This window comes from Danaus plexippus, chromosome 25 (genome assembly GCF_018135715.1).
Source record: "Danaus plexippus chromosome 25, MEX_DaPlex, whole genome shotgun sequence".
In the NCBI taxonomy this organism is placed as follows: domain Eukaryota; kingdom Metazoa; phylum Arthropoda; class Insecta; order Lepidoptera; family Nymphalidae; genus Danaus; species Danaus plexippus.
Window position 1 is genome coordinate 2,731,674 of NC_083553.1, and position 19,630 is coordinate 2,751,303.

At 30.0% G+C, this 19,630-nt stretch overlaps 1 protein-coding gene across 3 annotated transcripts in view; it reads left to right on the forward strand.

The window, feature by feature from the left end:
* Window positions 1-292: 292 nt before the first annotated feature.
* Window positions 293-19,630, forward strand: part of LOC116775247 (transcription factor AP-2-epsilon) — a 33,518-nt gene continuing 14,180 nt past the window's right edge. For 2 of the 3 annotated variants that reach the window (XM_032668101.2, XM_032668103.2), the window contains exon 1: window positions 9,369-10,041. In XM_032668101.2, coding sequence (XP_032523992.1) covers window positions 9,838-10,041 — 204 coding nt within the window. In that variant the 5' untranslated portion in view covers window positions 9,369-9,837. Of the gene's footprint in view, window positions 442-7,471; window positions 7,589-9,368; window positions 10,042-19,630 lie in introns of those variants that run through there. The other variant, XM_032668104.2, reaches the window with a different exon arrangement.

Genomic DNA, 19,630 nt, shown 5'->3' on the forward strand with positions numbered 1-19,630 from the left:
CACAGACGTTCCACGTCTCCAATACCAACATCATATCGAATCACATTACGAACGTTCACTGTACACTTAACCCCACAATAGCTGCAACAATTAATCGCGTCTGATAAACGCGACGTTAAAAAAAACGTCACAATATTGTCGCTAGCCCCCGGTGTACATCCGCCAATAGTGCGGGCTGGTGTCACGGCATCAGGCCGGGGATCCAATGGGGTTCGCCCGGGGCGGAGCGCGCAGCCTTCGCCCCCAGCTAAAGCCTTTTAGCCTGCAGTCGTTTTCCGATAAGCCCGCGGGATGGTCGTTACCGCCGGTGTCTGCTAACCGCCGCGGGCGTTTTTTTTTATCTATATCAGTAATACGATATACAGTATATATAACGTCTGTGTAACTGTGATATGTCTGCCTTATTGTACCATGAACGTTTACATGCAGTGCCATCGTGAGGTATGAGACATTATATTGTGGAATATACATACATACATATATGATACAAGGAAACGTTACAACATAGTCTTTCATATTATAACATACCTATACTTATAGATTAATTAAAATAATGTCTACCAATAAATTTGAATATATCCTTAAATATTTATATCATTAAATAACATCGGTAATAGAATTAGAATGTATCATATTTATAAGATTTATTTGTATGTGTTAATAAACTAAATAAAAGCATTCCGTAAAAGAAAACATCCACAGAGTAAAGTACGAGTTATTTTAAGACGTCGGCTGTATAATTACGGACCCTCGTCCTGCTTTGATGTTCATAATTATTGCTCCAACAGATTACACTTGAGACAAAACTTTAGATGGAAGAAAAAAAAATACAGATAAAAAATACCTTTTTTATACAGCCAATGTTACTTTTATATATCCTGTATGGAATTTAAAATATGATATATAATTGTTTTATATAACGTCCTTATTTTCAATCACGATTTAATATGAATACATGAAATTAAATTTTTATTTCATTTATTTAAATAATATCTTATATTATTGTATTAATAAAAAAAAATCAATTCGATATTTAAAAATCGTTATTAAAAACCTTAAGAAATATAAAAAGGAAGGTTCGAAAATAGAATTACAGAATTAAAATGTTTATCTAAATTCCAAATCAATTGTTCCTCAGGATTTTAATATATATATATATATTTAAATGTATATAAATTTCTTTGACAGACAAACATATATTATATATGAATATGTATATATATTTAAAGTGATCATAATATTTAATAATATCTATACATTATATGTGTAGGTAAAAAAATTGTTATTAGATCGTCTGAAATTTAGACGCCGACGGAATTTATCCGTGAAACATCCGGTTTCATGAAAAAAAAATGTTTCAACTAATACATTCCATAACAATATTATTTTTAAATAATAAATATATTATTCGCTATATATTTTAATACTCACGTATTTTTATTCATATAAAAATATTATTATCTATGAGTGACATCGTTTGAATAGTAAAGTTATTTAAATATTAATTTAATATAACAATAATTTTAATAACAATAGAGACGAGAACACTTTTATGGAAATCTAAGACAACCATAATAAAAAAAGATCCGTTTAGTTCCGTTTCCGTCGACATTAATCCTCGGGAGACGGTAAAATAAGACTGATACGTTTACTATTGCGCAAAAACAATACTAATACTATTATTATGTTATAAGAAATAAAACACTTGCACGTGTTACAGAGTTCGAATCATTAACTCTACACTTACAGTTTTAACGTTAATCTATACGATATACTTTAGATATATTAATTAACATAACATCGCAATTGAGTCGTAAGTACTATTTAAGTTACAATTCGACAAAACTAAACCAATGACTTAAAATAATATAGTTAAAAAAACCGTTAATTATAAAAAAAAAATCCTATAATATTTTAATCAAATAACATCGTCTTCACACGGTACAGTACTACTGGAAGCAGAACTAAGTAATTTTATTCGTACTAGAATCGAAGCCTTATAAATGTGTATTACGTCATTAAATTTTTTTAAATAGTTGGTATGACGTCATCTTGTCTATGATTTTCAAAATAAATAGTTAACCTGACAGATAGCTCTATAACGCAAACCGTTTCTTATCTCAAAGCTTCCTCAACAGAATTATATAATTCATAAAAGCTAAAACACAAAACCTCTTTTGTTGATATACAATTATTATTAAAGGAGGTTTTATTTAAGTCAATTTTAAATATAATACCGCAGCCAGTCACAATAGCACCTGTCCCGAACATTAAATAAAAATCTCCGATACCAAATGAAACGGCTGGGGATTACTTTAAAACAACCGGCTATCCCATTAAGCCGCTGTCATCGCTTGATAAGATTAAAATTAGCCGGCACAATAATGCTGCTGTCAAATCGGCCATTAATTTCGAAATTTTTGAATTTAGAACGGGAGCGCTGCCAGCGCGGCGGTGAGTTAATGTCATTTTGAAATGCAATATTGGAATTAAATTCAGGATTGTTTTGATGATAATTAAAAAAAAAAAAAATCTCGTTTATAACAAAATAAATTATTAATATCCGTTTCTTATTATAAATGTTGCCTTTGTTATAAAACATCGTATGACAAGTCGACCGCCACGCCCAGCGACCAACGTCCACTCATAATGAACTCATTCGGGATGCGATTAAATTTAAACACATTATGAATATCAATTTAAAATTGCATTTAATATTAAATTACTGCGAGTTGTTCATAGAAAACATTACTAGTGTATTGTAATGAGGTGATTGAATAAAAAAAAAGAATTAATTTAAATCGGGCAATTTGAAAAGTACATGTTTTTATAAAAAAAAAAATGTCTATTTTATATAGACGTCATTGCGGCCGTTTTATCTATAACAGACTTATTAAGGAAAATATGTCTTAAACATTTTGAAGCAATGGAATTGTTTTAGAATAAGCAAATACAAAATATTAATAATTATTATCTATGAACGAATAATAAATTATTTATAATTTTTTTTAATGAAATCTAGCTCGTTTGTGATTCATCCTTTTTTATGTTTGCTCTACATGTTTTTTTTTTAAACTACAACAGCAGGTAGTATTTTATAATCTGTATATTTTTACACACAGCTTTTTATTATCTGTGCTCAAATCAAATGTTCCATATTATAACAGAATAGACTCTTTACATAACATGTTTGTATTACTTAATGACAGCCGCCATTTTTCACATCGTATGTTTATAAAAGCAATTTGTTACAGGCGAGTCCATTGTATCCTCACTAAACCATAAACGGAATTTATATCTAACATTATTCATTTGTATCCCATCAGGTTGTTTTCCTAATTAGAACAGCATTCAACCGGACCCCATTAAAAATATATATATAAATTAAAATTCAAATAACTCAGTAACTAGTAAATAAATCACGCGGTAGACAATAAAATATATTGTCATGTCTGACAACCTAACAATAATTAATATAACAATGCACTCACCAACTAATTAAAATAAACTAATTTCTAAATGTTACTGGCCAGCGTTATGAATGAATGGCTGCTTTTTTTTATGTTGGCAACATTTTTCATCCCCGGTCTCTCACTGACAGTTTCGTTGACGTTGTTTTTTTTTTTTTTTAAAGCGCGACCTCGCAGCGGGTTCGAGCATCCGTAAAGGTTTAAAATCATCTCAATTTAATTTACTTTCCGCTCCCTCTCATTTAATGACATTTTTCTTAAGATACAACATATTTTTCACATTGGAAATATTAATAAATTTAATTGAGCATAATTATATATAAGTTCAAATCCTGGACCGTGAACCGCGACTATGATATTCGGGGAAACGTCAGAAGTAGGTATTAAGTAAATTGGCACTAATCCTACATTTATCCTATATTTACGATTGCCCTAAACTCTACCAAAAATCTTCTCACGCATAAAATTTCAGCTCTCACGAATTAGGATAGAAAATTTTTGTGTTCGCCAACACAGAACGAGCAAATCGTTGATAATAATAAGACGGGATGTTATTTGTAAATGTATCGTATGGCCGCACGGTAGCGCCGGCCTGCAATTTAAATGTTTCAAATTTCGAACACGTTCTTTAATTCGCATTTCGTGAATGAATTTATTCGGAATCGAGATTTACCTAACGAGCCCATTTTCATTATAACATAATTCATAGTTTTCTATATTAATCATCAGTGATACATTGAATATTTTATTTTTTAAATATATCAGATTTTTAAATATGAAATTTATAATAAACAACAGAATTTTAATTAAAAACATACCAAGCATCATTCTCTTATTACGCACTCGTATATCAAAATTGACGTTTTTAAACTCTTTCAATGTTTTTTTTTTCTAAGCACCGGAAATCATGACACCTCTTGATTTAAAACCATCAATTATGTTAATAGACTAAGTCCCTACAATTCTTGAATGTATTTGGTTTTTGTTAAACTCCTTTAATAGTTTAAAAGCGGTGTGATCTTGACTCATTCGTTACACTTACATTAAACTGAAATCATATTTATTTCACAATAAATGCAAAGAAAATACAAATCAACAGCCCCGATTTTTTATTTAAACAAAACTGTTTGTGATGCCTAACTATAGATAAGGACTCTTTTTATGACATTGGCTGTATGTCAATGTGCAATAATTGTAAATTCAAATATAGTGTTCCAAATCAATGTTCTGTGTTCTGTGGTCAGTGCGGCGTCGGTCGTGAGCGGCGCACGAGCCGTCCCGCCTCGCCGTAACGCGGTGAACTCACGTATTCCGTAATTAGTTTTAAATTCCCGACTTCATCGATTATACGGTAGCTTATGTCTGCGGTTTAATGAAAATATTTGTTAACCAATTTAATTTTGGATGGTTTCAAATTATAATGGACGCTATCGAAGTATTTTTATGAATGTTTGATTGTATTATAATTTTAACTTACATTTGTGTGTTATTATTGCATTTTTAGAATCTTTAGAAGCGTAACATGAAAGCAACTTAACTGTTAGATTTAAATTTTCGTAGCTTGTTAGGTTTTATTTTGCAGCAAAACAATGTTTATTGACAAAATAACGGAGATCCAATAGATTATTCCTTCAAATGAAATACACAAAAAAATATAACTGTGGTTATTCCTTTAATTAAATTTAAGTAACTCTTCAAGCTTATCGATAAACTCAAAACTAAATCGTTTTTAAACAACAGTTCAGGCAAAATATATTTTCTATTTTCCATTTAACTAGAACCTAACGCTGTGAATGTACCTTATTTTGATAGATATAAAGTTAATAATCGCCTGTCACGCGTAAAACGCTTGTCAAACATGGCATCCATCACACAGCCACGCCCGAGTCTTGATGGTTAAAAGCAATCCCTTCATGTTGAAATTTAACGTTAATATCTTTGAGAGTATTATTAAATACAAAATAATATAATAAAATACACAAATATATAAATATATTACATCTAATTGTTTATAATAAAATAAGAGTGAAGTAAAACTTACTTATTTTCCAGTCATGACATTTATTGACACCTTTTTAATTAAAGACAGCGTTGTTTCATTACATTATGCAAAAACGACTTAAAAATACACAGCATAAACAAAATATACTAATATCTAATACTATTTAGAAAACGCACGCACAAAATGGGATAGAAAATATTAAATACGATAATGGCGGGAAGTGACAATATACGTCAAACTAGACACTTCGGCACAGATAAGATATACTATATTATAATAGCGTACGAATTAAAATATGTATGTATCTCTCGTTTTAAAAATTAAAAAAAAACTGTGTTTGTGAAATATTACAATAACTTAAATTAACAGAAAGACATGGAAAGTTACAACGAATTCAATTATAACAATAATAATCTTGTGAGATGTTTCTCATTTCTTTGAAGTTTTAGAAAAAGAATCTGAGAACGTTTTTACATTTCATTATTTTCTTGTTATCATTAAATATTTATTATGTTTCTGGAATAGCACAAAGAAATAATTGTTTAGAAGAACAATATTTATAATTGTAGAGAAAATTTCTTTTGTATTCAACATGAAACATATTATGGAAGTTATAAAATTTGTTACTGTTTTATCATAAACCAAAGCACGTCATTACCATTGTAAAATAAAAACAAATCGCTGGCAATTTAATACGAAAAAGAGGGCGGGAAAGGAATGTCGAAATGGACAGAGCTACCAACTTTAATACGCAACGTGTGTACCAACAAAAACATACTTTATAACTATGAAAATAAAAGTCATATTAACATCTATGAACAAGTTGAATATCCTTTTTAAATTAAAAAAGAACGCTCATTGACTTCCGTTTTTAACATTAATTGTTAAGATTCTCGTTTTAAAGAATTTTGTTAGTTAAGTTTGGAATTTATTAAATAGATATACGTTAACATGAATCATTCGTCCGCGAGAAAGATAATTGTTTTTAACGGACACATCAATGAACACGTGTTTAAAAATTGTATTATAACAGTAACTTTCATTAAAAAGAATCAACAAAAAATATATGGCGAATAACTCGTTAATCATGAACTACAATGAAACGTACAACACTCGGGAACCGAAAAACAAAACTGTTACGTATTTCAAAATGAGTCGAGGCTCAAGGTGATAAGGTTTAAATTCCAAAAACCGTAAACCTTGCCAGCGACCGCCCGAGGCATGGCACGGGCTGGAATGCCTAGAAATCTTACCATTATCTGTGCTTCGAGTCGTTTTTTTTTTGTCTTTGAAATAACTGTCAATAAATAATTGTGTAGCAGCTCCATCTGTTGGCGATAAAAGGAGAAAAATTGCATTTAAATTTATTTCAATTTACACATTAAAAGAATAAAGTTATAATCGAATGTCTCTTAATAATGAATGAAATTTATTTTGTTAGAGAATGAAGAGTAGAAAATACTCCAGATAATTTTTAGAGCACTTGTCAGTCGACCCCAAAAACTGGTTTAATAATAGTCAATTCAAAAAAATTCCGGGAACGTCCATCGCTCAGCTGCTAATAAGTAGCAATTAAGTCGTCAATAGAGCCTTCAGAGAACATCTCGACCGATCTATAGATCACACTTGACGCTTAAAAACTATTATTTATTATTTAGCTTAATTGCACGTCTCGGAGGAAGATTTTGATATATATAATATATTATAATCTGTTACTCATCTCAGTATAAAGCTACGACCATCTGTCATTAATAATCTATATCAAAGATTATATAATATATTCTCTCGTAATATTTAAAATATGCGTTTGTATTATAAAATTATACTATAATTTTATGAATATTATTTCAAAAATAACAATCCGTTGGTAAATTTTTATTTTAATTAAAATTGTTAGAAACATTTTAATATTTATCACTTTTCATCTTACTCTTATTTTTGTTTTTGTTTGCACTACGTACATATAAATAAATAAATATTCTCCACTTTATTATTTCAGGTAAGCTGCAAGAAGAAATCTAATTGATGACCGAAATAAGAAAATACTCTGAAGAAAATGACCTTTCGTTGTGTGCCTGCTTTTCAAACTGTGTCTAACGACAGTAATGCCACCTGGGTGAGTTTATATGAAGCGTGTATACTGAGGTTCGACTACCCACCGCTAGATGACGCTATTTGTGCCTCTCAAACATACTAGTTTTATTTAATACTTACCTGAATATAAAGTGACTACAAAAATTGAAATTATTATATATTGTTTATAATTTATTAAATATCCAAATTATTATATAGACTCCGTTTTATCATATTTAAATCCATTTACGGAAGCGCCCTCTTTGACACGTTTTGTATATTGGTTATAAGTTGGTGGCGTTTCACGCAATGTCTTTTTTCGAATATAGATGGCGGTGTGTTGTTCAAAATGGGGTACCGAATATAAAAATCATAAATTAGAATTTTAATCTTATTTTGAAAGCTTTCATTTTTATGTCTTGATAAAACATATATTTCTGACGCCCACTATAATTGTTAGTGTCAAGTTTGTATGTCAGTATTTTGTCAGTGTAGGTGTCAAGTGTCTTAAGGTAAACTAAAGTCCTAAAAATTCGTTGACCTTTAAAGAATTGACATGTCAATATATCTGACCTCCACCCACACTGTTGTTCAGTTCCTTGTTTGCTAGACTTTCTAAATATATTAGCTTTCATCCTCTCGAAAAATAATAATATTGTAGTCTATTGAATTGTTAAACGAGTCATATTTTGAAGATTTCCACTCGTTACGAAAGAACAGAACAATTTTATTATATACAATAGAAAACATTTGGTCGCGCGATGTTGGCTTCGTTGAAGTCTTCTCTACGTACTTTAAAGAACTACGTTCGTGAAATAGAAACAAGATAACAAGACATACACAAGATTAAAATTCATAAGAAATGTTTTGAGTAATTTTACATTTTGTGACTTTTTAATTTTTTGACATTGGCTGAATATTTAGAGCACAATTCGCACGCATGGCGGCCATAAATTAAAAAAATATATATTTCGCAATAACTCTCATGCTTGGCAAAATATTTCTTAACATGAACGATAAAGAATTCCAATAAATAATATTCTAAGAAATAATTATTATTTATTACGGTCACCTTAATATTATGACTTGAATAAATATTTTTTCTATATAGTGATACATATTATGTAACGTTAGTTCTCTAGCGAATGTTTTAAGAACGGCCATTTGTCAATCGAGTTTGTTAACTCGTCAAACATACGTTGTCCGTATTAAAATACTTCATTATATCCCAAACTATCTTAAAATTATTAATCTAACGACGGGAGCGTCTACAAGGTCCCAAATGAATTTACACACACATGATCATATTCTGTGTTCACACTTACACACACACACGCAGGCTTCAATCAAACTTGAATTTTAATATGAAAGGGTTTCGCGCACGCTGATAGCAAGCTTTTCGTGTGCTTTGTACAGTATATTTAAAAAACACAGATAAAGAACACATTATATTAAATGTACTTAGTACATAATTCCTTATAGATTCGAAGTTATAAATGACAGACAAAAAATTGAATCATTACTTATAAAATTTTCCTATCGCAAAGAAAAAACAGTAAGAAAATATTTTATTTCTATAGTTATGCTCTTCAAGTATTCAATGGAAATATACATAAAATTTATTTACGTATATATAATATGTATAATATCAATAAACCTGTATGCTTAATCTGTTTATTTCCTATATACCGTCATATCCCCGTCTGTGTACAGTCTGTAAGTCTCCAAGCGCCCACTCCATGTGATAGCCTCGAGCGACGCGCGCTCACGTGCTGCGCGGGAGATTTGAATTTGGGACGATTATTTGACAGATTATTTATTTTTATTAATGACAGTTGACATTAGTTTTTAAGTGTTTTTTATTTCTATCGTGCCAGTGTCAGTGATTGATTCAAAAAAGTTTCAAGCTTCGATTGTTTTGTAGTTGAATAAAGTTATTATAACGTGACTGTGTCGGACATAAATCGATTCGAAAATAGAATTCTTATACTAAATATAATGGTACCGATAATCGTGTAAAAGTTCACGATTGCCCAACAATAAGCCGTCCAGAATGTGTTGAGCTGCGGCTAAGGTATTTTTGACGGTCCTTACACAACAATAGGGGGTCGAGATAGGTCAGTTGTAAATAGTAAGATAATGATATCTGATGATTTACGCTGTGTTAAATCGACAATGGGACGAGATAACCTCAGGTCCGATACAATGTGACCAATTACATTACAAAAATCATCGATGATATGACGGAGCAGAATTACAAAAATAAAAAATAAAAACATCAATAAATAAAAAATGAAAGACGACAAAGACATCAAACGTAATATAAATATAAGTTTAGAGAAAGACAGCAGCAAAACAATAAGATTGGAACTACGCCACCCGGATCATGTCGTAATGGATTATAAGATTGACGGACAAATGGACGTCGCATTGGTTGGAATTAATGAAACTGAAGACAAACACGAGGACACTAACCAAAACGGAAATGAGGAAAAAGTAAGTTCGCATTTATTTGTATATATTTTTAATATATACAAATACGACGAAACGCCGACTCCTTAAATGCCTTCTAGTCCGGTTCTATTTTCAAATTTAATTTTTTTTATGACTTTCTTCGAAAAATATACAAACTTCTTGCGAACCATCCTCCTTTATTAATTATTGTAATAAAACGACCGCGTCATGTATGACAATACACATGAAATATTATTTATCTAAAGTTATAACACTATCCAGCATCTAATCTTGGTAATGACCTGAGTTAGATAAGCCTTAAGATACAGATAATAGACCAGAAGCCGTAATAGGAGGAGGCAAAGGTCGCACTTTGATACAGCCGTCTGAGAAATATATATTGTTTTAGCTTAACTGTGTTTTCAAAGTACTGAAATTGATTTTAAATTTATCAATGTTTCATGTTTAGAATAGGTACATATTTTGTAATTAAATTTTTTTTGTTGCATCTTAACAATATAACATTAAAATGTTTTCGATAATTTTTAAAATTTAACTCCGATACTTAATATTAAGTATACGATTAAAAGAAACGCTCTCATAGAATACGTATACAATAACATCCGCGTATTCGACCAGTGATTGTCAAATATTTCATAACCGCCAGATGTTGTGATAAGGATCCGTTACTGATAACGATCTGACCCGCCATTGGTGAATTAGAACGGAAATGACGTTCATTATAAATGATATCCGATTGTATGTTTGATAAAAAATATTATTAATTTTTTACATTACGATATATATAATTAGTTAAAAGCAAATCGCAATGTATCCATTATTCGGAGTTAAGTTAAAACTTGGTTTAAAGTGTATATGACGGATATAGTTTCATTTTTTTTTAAATCATGTAACAGATAATAAATTTTATGTCAAAACCAATTTCTAATGTCACATCTAGTTTCTTTCAGCCTACGCGCAATTTTTGTACACCTTATATTCGGTAATATAATTTAGAAAGCAGTTTAAAAGTTGACTCGCTACATATATTTAATTTTATCAATAAAAATAATGTTTAATAAGTCGTTAGCCGCCATTTTGTAGAGTGCATATTTTAACTAATAATATATATATATATATTATTTTCGTTATATTTCAAACCTGTTACTTTGAAATACACTTTAAGTTAGTTATATAAATAACATTAAAAGAAATCTTTATCTAATATATCAATATATATGAACTGTCCACCTACACATAAATGAACACACTGGCCAGATAGTATGATAATAGTCTCGCTAAGAAAAAAAAAACTCAACGTATCTTCGAATAACAGTACAAGTGAAATTATATATTTCATTTAAAGGAATAATTTTATTGCAACTAATTAAATAACTTATTATTTATATAATTCATTAAATAATTCTTAACACATCGAGCCACGAGTTCGTGACAATCGGACATGACAAACGTCACTTTGACATTAAAGACTGTCATATCAATTGTAATGGTGAACACAGATTAGCGCGGCATAAGATTGCTCAATGAGATTTGAACACAATGTTATATAGGAATATTAAATAAATAAATATTTCATTGTTTTAAAAATCACGCGTGTCATTAAATTTTTTGTCGTGTCACAGTTTTTGTAATAGTATTTAACTAATTCCGCTTCTAGGTTTTTTTAATAATTCATAGTATTTAAAAAAAAAAAAACTGCAAGACTATGTAAATAACTTTGAGCTGTTAAGACTCGGTAGCCACGAAAACAACTATCAACTTTCCAGTTAATTTTAACATAAATCTGAGTTAACCAGTAATTTAAATAACAAGAATGATGTCGTTAACTCGTTCACATTAAACCTTTAGTTGTGGGTCATCGTAAACCGTTGACGTGTTTGTCAAAAATGTAACTTTTTTAAAATAATGTTTTTTTACAATTTTCCTGTATATGAACGTTGAACAGAACTATATTATTGGAATAAATAATATCTTCAACTTTTATATGAGTTAAATTAATATAAATTTTAACCGACAAATACTTAACTTAACCTAACTAAAAGGTTAATGAACGATATTACTTTTTTAACATCAATTTCTAGATAGAAATATTCTATATATTTCATATTAATAATTAATGCTACTATTAGTACAAATATATAATACTCGTCACCGGCGACTTTGCTTACGTTACATACTTATATTTATTTGTGCTTATATACTTAACTTTATATATAACTTTATATATATGTATGTATATGTATATATATATGTATGTATTTCGGAATATATATATTTCTAGTATGTTTTGTCTCAGTAGTGTTATTTAAATTGTGTAATATATTAAAAGCATTGTATATTTTACATTATTTCACCTCCACACGACAGTTTCCTCTGTACGAGACAGGTTTTTCCTTATATTATGAGTTTTTTGCGACAGTTCGTTGAACCCGGTCCGTGTCACACCAACCGCGTGTAAAACCAGTACGCCATGTGAAAAATTATAATTATCATTTGTCATTCATATATATATTGAGGATAAAATTTAAAGAGAGAGAGACAGAGAGAGAGAGAGAGAAAGAAAATTTATTAATTAAAAACCTAGACAAAGTCGCAGGTATCAGGTATAATAAAATATTATATAATATCTAATGCGATACATGCACGAGGACAAGCTGATTGTAAAGCCATATAAAGTTCTATTTTAGTGGTTTTGCTGGAATGATAGACGAACACATATATAATTTAATTTTATTCATATATATTACAAACAGACGGTGTTATTGTAGTGACGAAATTCGTCATATATTTAATATGTAAAGCATTTCGGATCACTTGTCGTGGCACACTTAGCGAGTTACCAAAGAGCTCTCACCAAAACCAGCGCCCACGCCAATATTTTCAAATTACTATCCACTGCCGAAAATTATTTGTATGTGTATACTAATTTTGCTCGCTACTTCGTCTGTGTTTAATTCGGTATTGGTATCAGTGAAACGAAATGAGCTTGATTTAGAAAATTTATATAGTAATTAATGTCAGCGCCATCTATATTCCTTGAAAATGAACCTACGTTGACGCTTACTGTAATATGAGATCATTGTGAATGAAACTTTTAACTCTCCGTATGTGGTGTTGCGATGGAAAATTATCGTAATATAAAGTAATATATTATGGCGTAGTGCTGTCTATTGTGTTCGTTTGATATATCGACCGTCCGGATCCCATACAAGATTATTACGACTATTTGTATATTATTGATGGATCGTCTATAAGAGACGAAAGAGGAAACCTCTCTTCCTCTCTTCATTCCATGGATTCACCGTGCGGGTGCCGGGTCCAGGTTGAAGGGAGAGAAGCTTCAACAACCCGGGACTTGCGACTCAGGTGTAGCTTTAAGGGGCCCCTATGTAATAGTAGGTAGGTAGGCAGATAATATATAAGTACATACATAATTAAGTACTTATAGAATCCTTAACATTATTTGGCCTTCTCAGGCTAACCTTAATTCATGGTTGTAACAACGTTCAAGAAGTTTCCGCTACAAAGTAACCGAAACGACGGGAGTGTGCAGTCAAAAACGAGTAGTGTATACGAAATTATTATTAGTTTTATTTCAAGGAAAACTCGCGAAAGTCTTAGATATCATTAGAACGAAAAACTCGAAACTGTCAGTGTTCAGTCTGACAATCCGAACTGTTGGTAAACAAGCGTAAGATATTAATTTCATTTAGCTTGTTGAGTAAAGGAAATATGTAGGCTTTTTCCAACTACCTTCTAATCGCAGTTTCAGTACCATGAAATCGAACCCGGATCAAATTCAACGGAGCTGAGATTCAAATGTACCGCTGAGCATGTTGCTTTAAGTCTTGCGAAATGTTTTACATATGAAATAAAATGACTACTCCATTGTTATTGTTAGCTCATATAAATTGTATTAAGGACAGAAATGTGTGGAGCGGAATGTATTTTTTTTTTTCATACTTGAAGCTTTATTCATTATATAATGTTTTATTATAAGAATTCGTATACCCATAACACATTATATGTACATATTATTCTATATTGTAATTAATTGTTAGTATGGAAGTTTGTTTGTAATGTTTTAAACATGTTTTGAACAGTGAAATATGTCTTTAACCGAACATAGTAGTGAAAAACTCTACGTAGGCCTATAAAATACTCATTTACTGACGACATTTCATATTTATTTTAATACATCAAACCATTCAGTCAATTCTAAGCTCTGTTACGTTTATAGTGAGCCCAATTTCGCCTACTAATGACTCGATGACGTCACCAGTTGCGTCACTGCCAAACAAAAAGGTATCTTATAGCGCGAAATAAATACAAAACAAATGTCTATTGAGTTTAATAATATATAAAGGTGAGATTTGCATGTAATCGATATAGAAAGTCGATATTACTCAATACCTAAACCTGATTTAGAACTTTTGTGGATCAAATATAATTGTGTATTAAATATATTACATGGGTGCGGCGATTGGTTCATAATTTAGAAATTTCAAATTTGGAATTTGAATTATAAGGAAAGCTTTTTTTTTTATTACTTTAATATAAAGGAGATGATTTTTTTATTGTGCATTGCTTGCATGCTTAAAGCAGATTAATTAAATATAAGACCTACTTGGTACTTATAAGTCAAAGGGTTATGAATTTTTTTCTTGTGTTTTTTTTTTTAGTAGTTTGTTTGAAAACAATAAAATTCCTATATAATGTTAGATTTGTAGCGATTCTGTTTTATTACCTTATTATTGGATATCAGTCATTTTCTTATTCATACCTAATTCAATTTGACTCTTATCACGATATAATTCTCATATTAGTCTGTGGTCAATATATATAACTAGGTTTTATTACATTGTAATAGAATTCTATATTATTTGGCAATTTTGTATCAATTCTGATCTGAACGTCTAACGTTATAGTGTGGGGAAACACAATAGAAAGTATTGAGTTTTTTAATATAATGTAGAAAGAAATCACAATTAAATAAATGTTTACTTTTGTAATAAGTTAAAGATGGCCGCCTCTGTAATTATTAAACATTTTGTAAAAAAAAAATCAAATTTAAACCAGTTTAAAAATAAAAATACTTTATTTATTTTATTCGTAAACCGGAATCGATTACAGAAGATTTTGCTTATTTGCGGAAACAATCATAAATTATCATTTTCATTGTAATGACACACAAAATAAAAAAAAAATCGATAAAGTTTTATTTTTATAACGATTGATTGCACAACGATATATTCGTATTATACAAACATATATTTTTTCCAAAAGCCAATATAGCGACGGCGATACCTAAATAAGTATTTAATCAAATCCAAAATGGCCGTCACTAGTCCGGCCACAATGGCCACAGAATCAATCACTTCCAAGAACATAACGGTGCCCGGCGTCCTTTGTGCTTTCTTTTTATAATTAAACTGTTTTTGCAATCAACATATTAATCTCTGTAATCAAGGTATGAAATATTTTTATGTCTCCATTTTAGTACAACTATTTTTATAACCGACTGTGTCCGAATTAAATGATGGACGATTTTGTATTGTAGGTATTTTTTTTTTCTCTCGAATTAAATTCCGATCAACTGTGAAGGAATATAATTAAACAGCATAGAGTTTATGTAGCGATGATTGGCAGCATTGTCGATGGATTGAGGAAATAACATAGTTTGTTTATTCGTCGAGCGGTAGCATGAGTTAGGGTCGTGGACCTTTTGATCTCTGACCTATAGGAGCCATGACCACAGAACATAAAAGCACCTGTCACAGCGCGTCTGTCAAAAATTGTTCAAGATGAAAACTAAATTTATAATTATGAAAATAAGCGAGCTAAGATTGTATCGTACTGGATACGTTCTGGATGAGATTTAATTTTAAGTTTTGTAACGGTGTCCATTATCTTTTATCTTTGTAATTTAAAAACGTGTGAGATATTTTATTGAATTAATATTGTTGAAGTATTCGGATAAGTAAAACACTTTGTTACCGACGAATGCAAAGAAATTAATAACGAAGATATCATCAATATACAGTTATTTTATTCTTAATATGGAATTTAGTTTTCAATATGTTATCACAATCAAATGTCCTAAAACGTGCGTGCACGACTATCCCAGTGACCCCAGGACCTAAAATATATCAGACCTTAAGATGGTCGCAAATGATAACTTTCACGTATCTAAAGAAAAGCTCTATAATTAGATTACAAAAGAAATTAATTAAATTAACACATCGATAATCTATACATTTAAATATTTAATTTGTACCGATTGAAGTCTGATAGAAAAATTCGTTTGTTTTCTCTAATAATGTCAATGAAAATTCTTATTGGAATTTGTCGTTTTGTTGAAACATTTTCTGTTGCCATAGTAAAAAAAAAGCACATTGATTTGGAAAGCGTTTTATTCAACCATATCCGAAACGCGAGTCCGTTTTAAAGACTTCCTTATACAATCCACGGTATTTTTATGTTGTTACCGATGCAATAAACTTTCTCGGCCGGGATTCAATTATCATGTACAAATCTCTTTTTATGTCTGACCTTAAACAACCGCTCCCAGAATATGAGAATACGAAATACTCACTCTACTATATTGATTTATTATTTTAATAAATTAACTAACAAAAGTTTCAAGGGTGCTAGCTTTTAGTTCAGAACATGATTAGATAAATAGAATACATATTTCCGGATGAGGAACCAGCAATGGCACCCCGCCATCTTGCCCGAGGCAAACTTGACAAATTGGCGCGTTCTTTATTCAAAAACACTTCTGTCGCAATAAATTTTGTACACTTTTTCGTTATTTGTTTCAATGTAATTTTATTATTTATCGAATGATTTTTTTTTATCAAAGTTAAAATCTGTTTAACACTTGTGCAAGTAAATTTTTCTCGTTATTTTTAACCAAACATATTATGTACGTTAATTCAGAAGTTAAATATGAAAATTCACTTGGTATAATTTATTATTGCCATGGCAATAAAAATATATATTGCCTCTCGCGTCGTAGACATGTTTATTGACTTCAGAAGTGAATTCATTTTTAGAATAATGAGTTATAAGACAAGTGACGTTTGTCTTATCGATAAAAATTTAAAAAGTAAAGACAATTTCTATTCAGTGTTGATAATCTATGAAAACTCTTTAAAGAAATCTGTCACTGTACATAGGATCCGTCTCATAAAGTTATCGATTCTATCCCTTTCCGCTTCGTATATAATGTTAATATGTATTCAGCCAATAGCCTCGGGCGGAATGCATACAGAAGGGTGACTGACTAACGGATATTGAACAAAAGTGAATGAATTAGGAAATAATTACGTACTCCATCTTTTTCGGTGTTGCCATATGTAACGCTGTGAATTTTTTTGTATATTTTTTAATATAATAATATATAAAATAATATAATTCTTTTTTACATATCTAAGCAGACGGTCGAAGGCGGTATGATTTAATTGATGTGAAATTATATTTCCAACAAGAATAACGTCTTTATTGCATTGTAATAGGGTATAAAATGTAATATGGAATACAATACAAATAATCTCCAGTCCAGTGATCACCAATCGCACGTACCAACTAATTAGTTATCGCCTCAGGGCGGGGTTCTTTATTACTTGGCATTCTCGATAACAACTAGAATCGTACTCAACTCGACTAGAAATGAAATAATTAAGTAAACAAAAAAAAACGCTCTTATCAATTAATTTCATATTTAACAATAATATTTAATAATACCAAAACAACGCAATTAAAACTCAATTGAATAGCAAAGGATGCGTAAATTCGTTGACTACTTATAAAAAAATATTATAATTCTTATCATAAAAAATTTTTTTTGACACTAACGAAATGAAAGTTTCGTTAGATTCATCCATTATTATTTATACAGCAAAAATTTTAATCATTTTCATATATATATATATTGTAAGGAGACTCGTACAAGGCTTGAATGAAGGGTTCTAGTTCACGTAGTAGCTAACACCACCGCCCTCGGCAGTCTGCGACACGCGGCGCGGCCACAAGGTCGCTGACGAAGCGCTCACGTAGTAAAAACCGCGCGAAAAAATACGTCTAAAACTAGTAATATCCTCATAGTTTTACTGTATCAGTTCAATTTTAAAGTTATCTAACACGTATATCAATAATAAATGAGTTTGAACTTGTGTGTAATAATCAATTTATGAGTATAATAACGTCAGTTACTAGAAAATCGCTTCGGAGATCTCACTGTCAAAGTAACGGTAAATCGTTATATTTCGAGTAAAAGGTTCAATACAATTTAATTATAAAACAATTATCAATCAGAATTTTTTATTATTATTTTTTATAGTTTCAATCATAATAGTTTTTTTTCTTTATTATAACAAACATCGCAATCTGATATCGGGAACGGATTTTATGACGTTATTTGCATAACTAATAAAGAATTAGAGTTGCGCCTCCACGTTGATTGCTTTTATCGATAGTCGGAGAGAAAAAGAAAAATAATTAATTTATATTTAGAGCACACGTGTTTATATAATTACAACGATTATTCAATAAATTTGTATCGGTTAGTTTAATTCGTTACAGGTTTAGAGCAATTTGTGTGTAATAGCCTACCGAGGCAGCCGGAATCTCCCGCCATTGAAGGCCAGTTCTTGTACGGCATGATGTTAATGTAGAATTTAAATATTTTTATCAGCTTTCACATTTTACAAGTGTTGTATTACATTGAAGACATCGAAACAGAGCTGGCGTACGTTGATTTATCTAGCGTGATAGAGATCCAGGTGAGATATTAAAAATATATTGATTCCATACAGAATATATATAATATATCCTCTTTTTACTTAAATTTTAATAATAGTATTTTGTTGTAAAGTAGTTGTGGCTTAATTATATATGAATTATTCATACTCTGATGTGATTGTTTTATTGATGAGACAGGATTTTTTTATTAACATGTCCGTCACAGAAATCGGATAGACTTCTTTGATCACATGAATGAATTCTTCAATAAATCATTCACAGTTCCCGTCGATTTATTTAAATAACGAAATAAAGATATAAATCATTTTTTTCAAACCCAAATTAGTCCGTCATTTTGAGGTTACTTTTATAATTATACCTAAATATGTGACGTAAAGAAGTAGGTATGTATATGTTTGTAGGAATTTTTACGATATTTCATAATTTTCTATCGTCAATATCTTCTGTATTATTCAACAAACATTCAGATCATTTGAATCCTTTTTTTATAATAAAAAATACGCTATCATTAAATAAAATAGTCGTAATTTAATTTTTGTGGTAAATTATATAAAAATATATCAACTCATTTGACGTACCATAAATTCCTAGTGTCATATTCACAAAACTAATTTGGCGCGTGAAAATAAAATTACAGATTAAAAATACGTCACTGAGACAAAAAAAAAATTAATCATATATCACTATTGAAATACTATTACGAAAATTCTTTCATTCGAAATTCTGAACGATCATTTAGTCAATGATGTTGTATAAATAACTAGTTGATTATAAATGATTTTTGTTGATCTCATATGTTAATGGGACCAGCAATTTACATTTCATTGTAATAGCTAGATTACGC